Raw genomic sequence first — 16,058 nt, 5'->3', positions numbered from 1 at the left:
GCGGTTGTAATATCATTGCAGCCATGCGTACCTTCATTGCCTCCGGCGATCCATGTCCCGGATATTGTTGCTGTGGGTGCTGCGAGGCGGCGTGCAATGCCGCTGCTGCGGCAGCTGCCGCCTGCTGCTGCTGCTGCTGCTGTTGCTGCTGCTGTTGCTGGTGATGATGGAAGCCGGCGGGCGTTGTGTAAATCGAATCACCTTGGGGCCCGCTGGTGCTATCCGACCGTGATTTCAAATCAGCCTTCTCGCTGCGGGCACAAATCAAGCAAGAGAAAGAGAAAGAAAATGAAATTGTTATCGAACACATTTCTAATCAAACAGAGAGAGAGAGAGAGAGAGAGAGCGTTTTGTGTGGGGTAGATAGATACAAGTTGATGTGTGTGAACTGCCGAGATCTGCCCTGGATTCTAATAATCTAAACAAATATTTAAAAATTGATTGGGTGAATATAAATCCGTTTTACTATTCTATTTATGAATCTGTTACTAATAGAAAAGCTATTAAAATAAATATAAACAAATCTAGCTGTATTGTATTCTTTTATCCTTAAAAACAGCTATGGATTTATATAAATCTGTTATGTATATTTAATATATTCAGTTTTAACTAATTTTTAGCTAATTTTAAATTTTATTTTGTTTGCAATGGGTTCATTTGTTCAACATAAATTTCATATCTAATTTATTTAACATAGATAAATATATTTTTATTATTTATCTTTTTTTATTTGTGTCCTTAAAATCTGTTATGGATTCATATAAATCTTTGAATCTTCATTAAATTTTAATTAAAAGTAATTTAAATTTATGAGATTAGTTTTAGTTAGCTCAATCAATGTATTTATGTATTTATTAACAATATTGAAGATTCACATAAATCTGTCAATCTTTTATTCAACATAAATAAATTAATTTAGAATATTTTAGTTTTCAAGGGCTTTGTTTATATTTTAAGTTCTGCCATGGTTTCTATACGTTTGTGATTCTTTAGTTTCAGTAACTATTTTCTTTTGACTTCGATCATCTTTAGCTAAAGAACTGCTGACTTATTTTCATTTAATTTAAAAAACAAAAAATTGTTTTCAACTGTGATTCTTTTGAAAATTCTCAAAATAAAATGGACAGATAAATGGGAAACAAGAAAGACAGATAAATTTTCCAGGGCATTTCGTGTTCTGGCACACAATAGTCGCTGTTTGGTCTAATTTGCTGCCGTTTGATTGGCATATTTCATGCCAATCGCACATCTAAATATCCAGCTATTTCGTGTGCCCTTTGGCATTGTGGATGTCGGGCTGGCGTGGTGGCTTGGTCGTTGGTTATTAAATCCCAACGAGATCCCTCGGGGGGCTGGAGCGTTTGACAAAATCTTTCGTTACGCTTTGATTGATACAAAAATTGTATGAATTTGGTTGTTAGTTGTTTGGGGCCCAGTTTCTGGGTTTGCGTAGCCGCTTGGCGCGCATAAATAATGAATGCCGCTGGAAATGTGGCTGTGGCGTTGCCAACTATGCTTATAACGGAAATTCAAAATCCATTTCCGCTCTACCGACACACAAAAACTATTCTTTGCGATTTTTGACTCGCCTGTGTGTGTGCGTGTATGTGTGTTCGAGAGGGTATTCCATAAACGAAATATGGTAATTATTAAATGGACAAATGGAGAGGGAGGAGGAAAGAGGAGAAAGAGGAGCGACTGTAGCCGAGAGCCAAATAACTGCCACAGCCTCATAACTCATGTCAGGACAAAATGAGGGGCGGCAATGAGCGATTGTTAAGGGGCGTGTTTCGCATTGTTGGCATGCGTGTGTGCACGCCTGTGTATGTGTGTGTATGTGCGCGCAAAACAGGAAAATATTTTCCAAAAGCCGACTTTGCAATATTGAATATATAATATAGCATAGAATATTTCATACTCTGCACAATCACACGCTGCACACATTACTCATGGGCGGGGGAGGCGAGTGACTGCGTGGGTATAGGTGTGGGTGTGGCCAGTGGGGACGCATAAATTGGCATGCCAGCGCCACCTGTTGGCCACAAGTTGCATTGCTTTTGCCTTTTATAAAAATGTATCATAACCGGCCATTTGTTGTGCGATTTCTGTGTGTGTGTGTGTGTGTGTGAGTGCAAGAGTGTGTATATGTGAGTGGTCTGTGTTTCGCTTCAACTTACCTGTCCTTATCCGATGATTTATAGCCCGTGGAACCTGCAAAGGCGAGTGAAAATAATATATATAAGAGAATTGCTTTGTATTTTCGCACGAAATATATATTTATGTATATGGCATATAGTATATAGACTATTTGGGAGCTATGCTGGCACTTTAGGCTGAGTAAAAGCCAAGCTCACGGACATATGTGACACCCAGCAGACAGACAGACAGACATGGATAGATAGATGGCTGCAGATACAGATACAGATACATTTGTATCTGCAGCTTCAACATTTTGACAAATGAGCCGTGAGACAATTGACGGCCAAGAGGTGTTAAGTTGCCCTAAACTCGGCCGTGAGAGCGGGGTAATTGTGATGGATTTCGTCTGTGTGTGTGTGTGTGTGTGTGCATGTGTCGGTGTGAAAGAAAGATCTGTCAAATGCCATTCGATAAGTTGGCAATCGGCGCCAGCTGCAGCAATTTTCACGTCTGCTGCTGCTGCTCCTGCTGCTCCTGCGCCTGCTGCTCCTGCGCCTGCTGCTCCTGCGCCTGTTTGTAAATTGACGTTTTGATTGACAACTGAGAAATTGCACGCGCCGTGCTATTTGGGGATTTAGCCTTATTTAGAACTCAAGTTTACACTTTACAGCTATATGCCAGGCAGCAGGCCAATTGGCCAGTGCAGCTCCCAGAGCGAATTCCTTAAAGCCCGACTCCACAAAAGTTTCCTTGGATGTCCTTGAGCAAGTTTCCCAACAAAAACTTTTCTCCTCTTCTCAACACATTTTTTTGCTGTTTTCTAAATTGTTTTCCTTTTGCTGTTTGGTAAATTGTTTTTACAAATGTGCATTTTAATTGCGCGCTCAGTGAAAACTTTTGCGACTCGATTTTGATTTCTAATTAGGCGACCGACGCCTCCTGCTCCCCCCTGCTAGCAGCAGACCTTGCGACTTTAAGCAGACGCGTTTACAGTCAGAGCACAATAAAAATAAAATCTACTGTAGTGAATGTATATGTATAATTGTTGTTCCTTGGAGGACCTTAACCCTTTTGTGTTAGCCAGCTGACCGCAGGCGTCGGCGGCGCAAAACTCGCTAATGAATATTTTATGAGATTTATTTGAGTTTCAAAGAAGAGGAAAAAACAAGAAAGCACGAATAAAAAGGAGCAACAGAAAACAGAATAGAAAAGCAAATGAAAGGCGCGGTTTTTCTACTTTTTTCTGTTCTGTTGCTTTGTATTGTTGTTGTTGTTGTTGTTTTCTGTGTGTTTTGGCTTTGGTGCAAGTTTTTGTGTTTTTGCAATTAGTATGACAGCAAAACGTGGCAAGCGAATGCGAATCCCACCCGGCGGTAAGGTTCAACGCCATCTGGCGGCATAATGGGGCAAATGCTTTAATTGCTGCGACGCGCATTCCCTTTGAAGCGCCGCGTAATTAATATGCGTCCCGCTCCGAGAGCTGGCAATTGTTTGGCGCAGCTGCAATTGTTGCTGCTGCTCTCGCATTGAGCGATTCGAGTCTATCATTTTTAATGAGCAGCTGGCCGGCCCCTGGCCAGGCCTTCGACTTACCCTTGAAGCAGCACTTTTTGCTCTTGACAGCGTAGATGCACAGGCAGATCAGGATCAGAATGGCGGCCATGCAGCCGCCGGCGACGCCCAGCAAGTAGCTCATCTCCAAAGGTTCTGCGGCAAGAGTTACCATAATTGAATAATTCCAGACGCCAGTCGATGCCAGCAGAAAGGGAAGATTTAATTGTATAAAAGGTTCGAGTTTAATTCAAGTAAAGGCTATAGCGAGGACATGAGAAATATCTAGTGGGTGCTTAGCATGCAGTGTGAAATTAGATCGAGTATTACAGGAATAGTGAAAAATTAAGAGCAAGTCTGTAAACACTTTCAGGCGGAAGATAATTGGATAGCAGGAGGAATATTATATTGATCCACTAAAAAGTGCTTGCAATTGCAATATGAAATGTTCTTGAACTAAAGTGTAAACGGTATAGAAAAATAAAGAAAACACTAGGCACCTGCAAACGTACCCTCCACAATCAAATGAATGGCATGGCGATCGGTGCCCCGCTCGTTCTCCACCACCAGGTAGTAGGGGCGCGAGTCGTGCTCGTCCGTGTGGTGGATGTGCAGCGTGGACAGGTAGCAGTCCTCGCGCGAGTCCGTGAGCATGTCATCGGCCCGAAAGCGATCTAGACAGAGGGAGAGAAGAGAGTGAGTGAGAGAGATAATTGCGTATCTTATGGTATGAATAATTAATCATTAGAATTTGTGGCTTGTTCAAATGATGCGCAGACAGCGTGGCGAATGCGCAACGATTAGGAGTCGAAGCTGCGTGCGATTTGGCTTGCAATGCGCTTTGCTTGATTCCTGTCAGCGGCAAGCACGCCGGATTACACGCACGGAGGGGCGGGCGGGAACAGATGGACTGCAGCAGAGACAGCGGGGACGCCAGGGACGGCAGCCAGACGGATGCGCACGCAGACAAGCTGAAAATGAAGAGTAATGTGCTAGATTTGTTGCCAGGCGAAGCTGGAGATGGATCAGCACAGCTGTCGGAGCAGCTGCAGCTGCAGCTCCACAAAATGCGTTATGCAGCACAGTTTAGACTGAAAAACGAGTTTAGACTGCATGCGAGGCCAGGGCTGGCGCGGCATCCTGCTGTCAGCTGCGAGCCGGGATTACCGGCGGCTGACAGGCGTGGGAAGTCTGCTCGAGCATCGCCAATGGACGAGCGAGCTGCAGGGCTGCCAATGCTAATGCCACACTACAGCAACATGACGGCGGCATTCGTCTGATTTTGGCATCGAAGCTGCCGACTCCTGGACATGTAATTTGTCTTGATTTGTGCGTTGTCCTGCGTCTGCCTGCTCCCGTCTGCCGTTTGCCGTTTAGTCGCACGTAGCATGCTCCACGTTTGTTCAGTGTCACATTTGCGGAAAAGGTTTGTTAATGAGCACTCAGCCGAGAGGCAGAGCTGGCCAAACACATACACTCACGCACACACACACATTTGAATGTGCGTTAATTGAGTTGCGGCTTATTGAAAAAGAAAAACCTCATGCGAGCATCTAATTATATTTGCATTAGCTGCCCAATGAAGCGCGCGAGTTGACGTCAAGTATACGCACCTATGCCCGTGCCGGCCTCCAGGCGCAGCGAGCCCCACTCCCAGGCCACGAGCTGCGGTCGCGGATCCGCGCAGACGACCATCGTCAGGCTGGCTGGCTCGCCGCGCTTAACAGACACTGTGTGCATCGAGGGATGCAGGCGAAGCACCTGCGGAGCACCTGAAAAATGCAAAAGAAAACTCATATATTGCAAATGCTTCACGTATGACAAGCATAAAAGTATTTAACAATGGTGTTATATGAAAAAAATATAACTGAATGTTCACTTTTCTATTTGTTTAAATCGACGCAGTTCGTTTCCTTGATCATGAATTTATATACTTTATAGGTTTTATATACTATATATACTGCCTGGTGCATTTAAAAAAACCAAACCAACATACATTAAACATAATCATAATAGAATAGCTTTTAAATGTATATTTAAATGTATATTAAACCCATAAAAAGAGGATTAAGAAAAGCATTTTCCCACATAACAGAAATGTTTTTGGCTTGATTGGCGACTCATTCTTACATCTACTCTATGCATAATTAAGATATTTTAAAGAAACGTATCTGTCGCCATTATCTTATCTTTCTCTCTGCATCTCTCTGCTGTGGCTGACGTCTACATCAGCAGCTCTTTTATATTCATATATTATAAAATAAAGTATTTTATTCGTAAATTATTTTTATACATCCTCAAATATTAAATATTCGCATATTTTTAGATTTACTGAAATACAGTTCCCATCATAGCAAAAGTTGAGCACATGTTTCACTTTTTAAGATCTTCTATATGCAATGACCAGTATAGATACTTTTGTTAATGTCCGTTTAATGCCTGTATCCCTGTACGAGTATATGTTATACATTATAAAAGGGAACGCTAGCATTTTGCATTAGGTGTGCTTAAGCAAACATAAATTTCATCCTAAAGTCTTTTAGAGCTGCAGAAGTAGACTTGGGAAGTATAAATCAAAACGAATGCTTGCCTATGCTAAGCATAAATTGTTGGCAAGCGAGACTAAGCGAATTTTAAATGTCTCTGGCCAGTTTGAAAGTTTGACAAACTTTGCTGCCTGCAGGGTATTTGAAAGTCGTGAGTGCGCAGCTGCACATAATGAGCTTTGCTTTTTTTCAATTTATTTTTTTTAGCTGTTGTCAGTTAACTAGTTCGTTAGTTACTTTACATACACATAAGCACACACACACACACACACAGTCGAGTATGTTTTCGTATATGTGTATGCAGCGAGCGTGGACACAGTTTCGATTTATTTTTTTGCCACAGACATATAAAGGATATAGCACTTTTTTTCCTGGCTGCCTCTGCTAAATTGCTCGTGTCCTTGGTTGGTCATAAATTATGTACGTGCTGTGGTATTCAGCACTAAATTTAAATATATATGTTGCCCCCACCCATTGCCTCCCGCTCTCTAGCTCTCTCTTTCTCACTGACTGTTTGTCTCTCTATTTGGTATTTTTTCTTTTTGTTGTCCTTTTTGGCTACTCGACGCTTGCTCGCGGCTGTGTTGGCCATGGCTGTTGTTCTATTTCGCCGCGCTTCTGCGTTCTTCACTTTTTTGTTTGCTGTCTGCATTTTTATACCCTGCACTTTTTTACTCCACACTTTTTCACTTTTTATGCTTGTGGTCATAAGTTCATTTTGATTTTGTGTTACATTTTGGTTTAGTCTGTTGCCAGCGCCAGTTGCCGCTTGCAGTGAGACCAGCGGCGCCTGCAGCCCAAAATTGAGGCCGGGAGAAGCTTCCGACTGGCAGAAAGAAGGGGACATACTGGGAGAAACGGAGAGATAGAGATAGAGGGGGAAACGATGGAGGATGGTGGGGGCATTGGCCAAATCGCAGGCGCTTAAAACGGTTTCGACGCGTTTTCCGGTTGCAGTTTTTAATGGAGTTTTGTGTTATTTTAAGTGAGCATTAGTTGCACGGAGAATACGCGACGAAGATGTGCAACAGTAAAGAGGGACAACTAGACAAAGAGAGAGACAGAGATAGAGGTTACAAACTAGCGAGCCAACTAACTTTGCCCACATGGGGCACACGCCGAGTTGTTGCTTTTAACGTGGCTGTAAATTTACAACTGGCCATTGGTATTCCTTCTTTCCCCTCTTTTTGCTCTCTCTTGCTGCTCTTATATTCTTAAAAAGTGAGTACCTAAATTTTATTTAAACAGCAGCATAGGCAGAGTTACAAAGGCATAGTCAACATTTAAGCTTACCTGTAGTAAATCCTATACACATATATGTATGTGTATATACATATATAAACGTATACATACACATACACCATTTAAATAGAATTAAATATTTTAATTTTTGATTTCTAGCACGAATTCGTGAGAATTGCATAGAACGGCAATATTATATAAACAATATAATAAACATATTAACACTGGATAGAGCGTCCTTTATGTTCTGCGTAAATTTTGATTATGTTTTAAATTACTGGATCTCAATTCCTGACTGACTTTAATTGAACTCTGTATTTCTCTTTTAAAAATAAGCTAAAATTTAACTCTCTATCAATTAAATTATTTTAGAAAAAAAAGAACACATATATTTAAAATTATTTATCATCTTGGAAATTATAAGCTCTGCGGAAGAAAGGCAAACCAACCAGAAAAAGTTATCTAATGCCTATTACATGTATTCAGATAACCAGGAGGAGCAGTTGTTGGGCCGATTTCTTAAAGGTTGAAGTTTTTTATTCGAATATATATTTTTATAGGTATAAAAATATATCTGAAAATGCTTATCCAGCCCTCATTGTCTCTGAGATACTACCCTCATATTTGATGAGAAAAGTCTAAGATATAAGTGATGCATGACTGGTTTAAAATTGGTCAGTTTACCCAATTTTAAAAGAGTATTGAATCTCCTGCGTGTGATATTGTGACTTTCTGTTGGGTTCCTTGTGGTAGTCGATGCCGTTGTTACTGGCCATCAGCTTAGCCAACAGTTGCTCGGCAAGTCGTAACTCAGTTTTCAGCAACTCTCATATGCATAGTTGGTACAGCATTTTTTCTGTGGCTGGCGACAGTTGTGCCTGTTCGTAGTATTTTGTGGCATTGCGGCTTTGCGGCTGTCCGACAGCAACATGTGTGTGCAAAAAAGAGCTGTGTGCATGCTGGAGCACTTACCCACAACTTGCAGGGAGACGGGATCGGATATGGCCACCCGCTCCTGGCCATTGATGTAGCTGGTGGCGCGGCACTCGTATTCGCCCTGGTACTCGTAGGTGACGTTGTCGATGACCAGGCGCGGCTCGTTGCCGCGCTCCACGTACTTCGATCCATGCGAGATTCTGCAAGTGGAAATCAGAGAAACGTCTATGAAAAAGCAGATCAATAGAGGTTGGAAAAGAGCGGTGGGTGGAGGGGGTGGAGCAAAGACGTTGCCTCGCCTTGCTCTGTTACGCACATGTTTTTATACTTTCGTTTCTCTTACTGTCAGCTTTTTGAGCTGCAAATCATTTTGGGAAAAATGCAACAGCCACATTGCAGCTGAAAGGGGGTGGGTGGGGGTGGGGTCTGGGGCTGGAAAGTCAAAGGGGGCAACTGCTGCTGCAAGTTTTGTGCAGCAATATTGAAAATTGCGTTTGTGGGCGAAATATTTTTGTTGCTCTTCGTTGCAAGCAAAAAATATTTGATACATTTTTTAATATGAGAAATGCCTTTTATGCTGCGAAATGCTTTCAGCTCAGCATCGACACAGCTCCACAGCTCCGCAGCAATACAGCAACACAGCTACCCAGCACCACAGCTCCAGAGCCATCCATACTGATTTTGGCCACAGCTTTGGGTCCTGTCGGTCCGGGGTCACAGACAAATTCCTTTGATATGTGCGCATAGTTCAGCTTGGCTCTGCTTGGGGAGCGTGTGTCGCCAGCTTAAAGCGCCAATTAAAGCGGCTTTCGAGGCGGGACAGTGGTGCAGCGGTGCCGTGGAGCAGCACACTCGTCGCAATTAGAAGCAATAAATTTGAAAGCCATTTAAATGCAAATCCAGCAGCACACAAATGAAGTCGCAAAAATTCGATGGAAAAATGCGAGGCACAAAGCGCTCGCTGCTTCGCCCATTCAGCGGGGCTCGCCGTCGAAATTTTCCACGTAAATCAAAGTGACATGCCTTTCCTATGCCTCCCCCGGGGCTTTTCCTTTAGCAAATACATTGGCCCAGTGGCCGAGTGGCGGGCAGTTGTGTGGTTGCATTTGCATGCCGGTGGTTCCCCCTGTTGGCTCCTGGCTCCTGGCTTCTGGCTGTTGGCTGTTGGCCAGCGGTCGAGGTGCCTTCGGCATGCCAGCCACCTCAGAGGCATAGGTAGCCTGTCAACAGCGCACACCATTGATTTATTGCACACACACACACACACACACACAGACATTGCTCCTTGCTGGTTTTGCTTGGCACGCGCCATTTAATGTGTCTTTGGTACGATAGGAGAGGAGGAGGCGGGGCGCGCGTGGAAATTAGTTTTCAACAATTGACATTTAATTTCTGATAAACACGCGCGGGCACGCTTCATTAAGTCAACACGGCAGCGCGTTGCATGTGGCATTGGATATTAGAATTTGACGCGCTGGCGAATCTGCTTAAGCAGAGCCCCTCCCACACACAGTCGAACGCAACGGCTCCTGCTGAGGCATTCATATGTCGCATGAGTAGCTGCAGGGGCAAATACAAACAAATGAAATCTCAAATCACGTACGGGCTGCTTGTCGGCGTCTGATCTGAGAGCTCCGGGTTTGACTTTGTGGCAGGCAGCAACACGACAGGAGAGTGAGACAGAGAATGACAAAGCGGGAGAGCGAGTGGAGAGTGGAGTGGAGTGGGGCGCTGCACGTGATGTGGACTATTTCGATTTTTCCAACATGACGAGCTGCTGCCTGTTGAATGGACAAGCGGACGGATGAGTGTGCCACTGCTTTGCATATTAATGTACCCGAGCGCAGCAGCAGGAAGCTGCACAGAAGTCGGCCACAGTAAATTGCGGCTGCCCCTATAGCAGATGGAGTGAAGAGGGGGAAAGGGAAAGGGGAAAATGCCATAGAAAGCAGCACAAAATTGCTAATTAAAAAATGTTCTAAAACGAAGAAGAAGGATGCTGTTTAGCTGCAGCGCCTTGGGTCGGAGTTTGCTTCCTTCCTTTACAGGATCACTAAAGGATGCATTAGTCGACCATGTAAGGCAAGTTGTGGCTGTCGTAATTGAAGCCGCATCAAAAGTAAATAAAATCTAAATAAATCTATGTAATTTCCCAGCTGAATTGCCATTTTTTAACTAATTCTCAAATTGTGGGATTTATTTCAATAAAAATAAATAAACATATTTTACTAATTCAAGCCGGATAAAAGAGGGTCAGATAATGTTGAAGAGGACTCGCTTTGACTCGCGCCCCACTCTCCACTTGCTGGCTCAGCCCCTCATTACCCGCTCACTCGCTCATTTTGTGCACAATTTCCGCTGTGCAGCTAATTAAATGACGCAAACTTCAAGTGAAAAAATGTTGGGCGTGACCTCAGAGCTGTGCGCATTAATGGCAGCTGCTGCAGCGGCGACTCCTGCTGCCACTGTAACTGCCACTGCCACTGCTTCCACAGGAAGCGCTCCCGCATACAGGAAATTTTATTTTCTCATTTCAATTCTAGTTTATTATCATATTGTAATGAAGCCAACTCTGTATACACTCCTCTGAGTTGTTGGCTGTTTTCAGCTATTTGTGACTCCTTTACTATTAACTGTATCATCTGAGTATTTGAACACTGATTTAAACTATCAACTAAACTGTAATCATAAAACATTTCGATGTCGGTATTTTAAATTTGGCTTGGCCAAGGCATTTTGTTTTCGCTATGACTCAACTAATACTTTATGTTTAATGAATTACTATGCTATCAAAATTTTGTTGATGAATTGTTCTTGAGTGCTCAAATGAAAAGCTGAAGCTTAGATTATGCAATAAATCACTTTTAATAGAATTGCATGATTCGCAATTATAATAAAGGCAAACAAATTAAGAAAATATTACAAGGTATATATAAACATTAGGTAAATAAAACAGTAGTAGGAATATTGGGAATATAAAGATTAATGTATGTAGGAATTGTATTTAATAATAGTTATAAAGAATTATTTGTTCCTTCATAATAAATCTTCAAACTCTATTATATTATAATATATTTCATTATAGTAGATTTACTTCAAATTTATGATCGCGAATAATCTTATTTGCGGATTTTAAACTGTCTTATCCTCAACTTTCTTGCGAACTGCTTACATCTTCTTTTCAACTTTTCTACTTCTTCGACTATGACTCTTTTTCTACCTTTCTGTGTATGGCTTATAATAACTAGCTCAAAGCTGGCGCCTCTCTAGTTCCAGATATATCATAATTTCCATAGATACTACATATGTATGTAAAATAATTCAGATATGGATATTGAGTATTTTAATCTTTACATTTTTAATCCAAAATATTGTGCTCAGTCGCAATTCTATTTTTATCACAAATTCCACTACATAAAATTTATGAAGTCGACGTGAAAGACATGATTTAAAGTTTTGGTCCAGATCATATTGAAGTTAATATTCATATCCTGTGGTTAGATTAGTTTTCACTCTTTATTACTAGCATTATATAAGATGATAGGATGATATGCCACCATACGTGGAAACTGTTTTCATGCAGGGAAGCAAAGGAGAAACTCATTGGAGTATTGCTCGATGAGTAAGCAATGCGTATGAAGTTTCTTCTCTTAAAATAAATAAGTTAAAACCAATATATCGGAGTGCAGCACATTGCAATTTGCAGTTGCCTTTGAGAGCTACATTACGCATACGGCATGTGAGCCGTGTCAACAAGCTGCTGCAGATTAATGAAGCAACGGCATATTAAGGTTTTATTTGTATAGTGTGCATATATATCGCACAGAAAGCATGAATTCACGCACTGGGAGCAGCAGGAGGCGGGCATTCTTGGCGCAGAGTGTGGCAGAGTGCTGCGTGAGAGACGCGACACCCAAAAGTATGCAGCAGGGAAATTCGAGTGGCCTGGATCGGGTTAGGGTAAAGGGGACTCACCTCTGGACCCATTTGTAGGCTGGCATGGGATTGCCATCGGCGACGCACTCGAAGGCGGCGGGACTGAAGAGCGGCGCTGTGGTGAGGCGGTCCGGGCCGGCTGAAATAATTTTCGGAGGATCTGTGGCAGAGTAAACAAAGGAAGCGAGCGTCAATACAAAATTAAGCAAAAGTTAGCAGAGCAGCAAACGCGGCCAAGATAAATATTGAAAGGGACTCACATTTCACGTCCAGCTGCACCGACAGCTGCTCCGAGGTGCCCACCGAGTTCTGCGCCTGGCAGGTGTACAGTCCGGCGTCTCGCCGTCCGACAGGACGCAATTGCAGCGTTTCCTAAACGGAGCGACCGAAGCGGCCCGAAGGAGAGAGTTAGCAATTTAATACAATTACAAATTTCTGCTACACTTAAGATAAATACGGCGAGAGACGTCGAAATTCCGTAGCAACATAAACAACAAGCTGGCAAGGAGTCTGCCTGCCAGGATGCCGTTCGATGGGAGGAAAGGAGCAAAAAGAGGGTGAGGTAGGGGGGAGAGGGGGCTGACTTACCTGCAAGCTGGCTATCTCGGAGCGTCCGGCACGTCGCCAGACGATGCTGGCCGGCGGATTGGCATCGGCCACGCAACGCAGCACAAGCGCATCCTTATCCTCTTCCAAGTCGATTTCCGGTGAGCCAATTAGACGAATGGTTGGCGCATCTGCAAAGTGCACAAGCACAAGAAGAGCGGGTTAGACAGGGACAAAACGAGGGAGAGCGAGAGAGAGAGAGAGAGAGAGAGAGAGAGAGATGTTGAGTAAGCAAAACAAGTCAACAACAAGCGGCCAACTTCGACAGTTGTCCTTGTGCTCGCCCGTCTTGGGGCCAAAATCTTGAATTGCTTAACAAAACAGGAAATTGCTGCAAATTGTGGCTAATTGAATTGTTACAGCTGTTTGCAATGTCTTTTAACTTTTGCTGACTTTAAGCCAAGTGCAGCTGAATGCAATCAGCTCGCTCAAAGGACAGCACATACTTTGTCTAGCCAAGCTTGAGTTACTTATTTAGTTTTTAATGACTTTTTTTTTTTTTTTTTTTTTGCTTGTCTCGTTTGTTTTTGCGACTTACACTTGACATCTAGGCGGGCCTCCACTGGCACCGATTTGGCCTCGTAGTTCTCGTGGAAGGCCACGCAGCGCAGAATGTCGCCGTGGCGCTCGCGCATCGCGGACACCTGCACCACCGAGGTGGCAGACCAGGTGCGTGGATTATCGGGCTCGGTGGCATTCAGCTGCGGGTGCATGGGCGAGATTTCCTGGTCGCCTGTCCAGAGCGAGATAGTGACAGAAAGAGAGAGAGAGAGGGGGTAGGGAGAGCAAATCGTTGAAATTAATTAACATGACAATGTCACAGCCAGCTAGCGAGCTAGCTAGGATAACAAGTGCAATCAAAGGATAACAGGCAGCAGCGACACTTACCCAAATACCATTTGAGCGTTGCAGGCGGATTACCATAATGTGAGGCGCATTTCACAGTCGCCACGGCGCCAGCGTCCACCGTAATGTTGTGTCCCGGCGGCAATGGAGCGCTCTCGTACTCCAGACGCGGGCGTTGCGGCGCCACTGAATGTGTGTAAAAAAGAGAGAGTGAGTGAGGGAGAGAGTGAGAGAGGGGAGGGATGTCAGACACAGATTACTAATACGACTCGGGCGGTCAGCAATAAATGTCAGCAGAACGTGCAGCAGTGCCTAAGACTAATTTAATCAAATCACCTAGCTTGCGTCACACTTGAAAGCTATTCAAAAGTGCGGGATGCATATTTTCTTATTCCATTTTTATTCGTACACCAGACCGGCTAACCTCATTATAATATACTACCTGAGTGGCAGTTGCCTTTAGTCATATTCCACTTTATGTCATCATCGACATCAAAGAGTTCTTTTTCTCTACACATACATATGTATGCCTGAACAGGCAAAATGATTATCTACATAATCTTCCTTCTGTAATCTAGATATGTCCATATGTCAGTCTGAATATAAGTGCTCGTCCGTTAGAAGTAAACTGTTTATAGCCTGTATATACAGTTTCAAGTTTAATCCAATCATAATAATATAATCTATAAAGATTCCAGTCTTACTAAATCGATTGTAAATGTTATAGACATTGAATTGGAATTTATTTCTTTAGAGCAAGGCTCTCAAAGTTTTGCAATTTGATAAAATAATTCAATTGCGATTTTACTATGTTTTTGACAGAAGCCCTAAAGTCAAAAATGTTTCTAAATCATAGTTCAGATGCACATTTAGGCGATATGTAAACGAGTTTTAATTTTTCCTAAACTGATAAATATACAGAAAAATATGTAGATCGTATGCTGAAAATTTCATTGAAATCCATTAAGTATAGCAGAAGATATTAAAGAAATTGTCTGGTCATATGACAGCGAGACCCGGTAATTTGAGTCAAGCGTAGTTCCTTTTACTATAGAGTGCATCTTAGCAGTCTACTGCAATTGCAAGCTTAGATTTTCTATTAAGTAAGCAAAAAATGATGCTGATGTTGCATAGATATTAATCAAGGATTCAAAAGTGAAGAAAAAATGTTGAAGATCCGATTATTCACTTGACGGGAACCCCAGACTAAAGATTACTTGTTTTATATAATGCTTGACTAATATATCACTCACTTATTACAAGACATCTTTGAGCTACCTGACTATAACATTTACCCTATCGCCATAAAGGTCGCAGATGCATTGCACCAGTCTCACCAGTTGATTCGGGCTCCAGCCCAAATATTAATCATACGTTACGTTGCATGGCATTGATTTGAGCTGGTGGATTAACACTCACCACGTACAACCAATCGCACCGGTTGACTAGTCAAAGCATCTTGTGCGGTAAAATCACTGGCGGTCACTTGGCACTCCCAGAGGCCGTCGTCAAAGTCCAAGGTGGCCGAGCGTATCCACAGGGAGCAGTCGCCGCCGCTGGGCGGGGGCGGATGCAGATCCAGATGTAGGGCGCCATTTCCGCCCAAGGGACGTGCCCATTCGTATTTCTTCAGATAGATGCCGACAGGCTGTAAGGTAAAACCAGAAGATGGAAAGAGAGAAAGCAGAGAGAGAGAGAGAGAGAGAAGATTGCATTACTACATCTGCTGAAACAATGGATGATGATGATGATAATGATGTTGATGATGATGTTGAGGATGTTCGGGATGGTAAGTAGCGGGGCAATGCAATAGTGTGGGCGGGCCACTGGACAACGACATGTTCAGCATGTTTAACTTTTCGATGTAGTCAGGCGCATAATTTGGTCTACGCACACACACAGACACACACAGACACACAAATAGTCGCCGAGATAGAGAGATAGAGGACAGAGTTTAGCTATTGAATGTCAGTGAACCAGCCCAGTAACCTGCCACAATCCCCTCTGCCCCTCCTCCCGCCCACTCGGCACCGCCTGCTGGCAGTCTGCTGCCATTTTCAACTACGTGTCGTTTAACTCCACTTACAGCAGCAGTCGGCGTCGTCTGGAAGCTTGTTGCCGTTTCTAAACTGGCATTAGTTTGTTTGCTAATTGGAAATTAAATTACAATTAGTGATCTTTGAGCGTGGCATCGTTCGCATTTAGGTATTTATGTCCGTGCAACGCCCCCTCGCTCCTAAGTGCGCTGTCGTTGTC

At 43.2% G+C, this 16,058-nt stretch overlaps 1 protein-coding gene across 3 annotated transcripts in view; it reads right to left on the bottom strand.

The window, feature by feature from the left end:
• The window catches only part of LOC108621872 (uncharacterized), a 151,776-nt gene that overhangs the window by 29,434 nt on the left and 106,284 nt on the right, over positions 1-16,058 (bottom strand). For 2 of the 3 annotated variants that reach the window (XM_089462594.1, XM_089462593.1), the window contains exons 5-16: positions 15,222-15,450; positions 13,845-13,988; positions 13,495-13,689; positions 12,939-13,087; positions 12,611-12,722; positions 12,390-12,510; positions 8,451-8,614; positions 5,304-5,462; positions 4,191-4,364; positions 3,733-3,846; positions 2,178-2,211; positions 32-251 (exon numbers count right to left, since the gene is read on the bottom strand). In XM_089462594.1, coding sequence (XP_089318720.1) covers positions 32-251; positions 2,178-2,211; positions 3,733-3,846; positions 4,191-4,364; positions 5,304-5,462; positions 8,451-8,614; positions 12,390-12,510; positions 12,611-12,722; positions 12,939-13,087; positions 13,495-13,689; positions 13,845-13,988; positions 15,222-15,450 — 1,815 coding nt within the window. The remainder of the gene's footprint in view (positions 1-31; positions 252-2,177; positions 2,212-3,732; positions 3,847-4,190; positions 4,365-5,303; positions 5,463-8,450; positions 8,615-12,389; positions 12,511-12,610; positions 12,723-12,938; positions 13,088-13,494; positions 13,690-13,844; positions 13,989-15,221; positions 15,451-16,058) is intronic. The other variant, XM_089462595.1, reaches the window with a different exon arrangement.

This window comes from Drosophila arizonae, chromosome 2, assembly GCF_054131065.1.
Source record: "Drosophila arizonae isolate 15081-1271.41 chromosome 2, UAZ_ARI_1.0, whole genome shotgun sequence".
Classification (NCBI taxonomy): domain Eukaryota; kingdom Metazoa; phylum Arthropoda; class Insecta; order Diptera; family Drosophilidae; genus Drosophila; species Drosophila arizonae.
The sequence above is the reverse complement of the archived record's forward strand: the minus strand, read 5'-3'. Positions and strand labels throughout refer to the sequence as shown.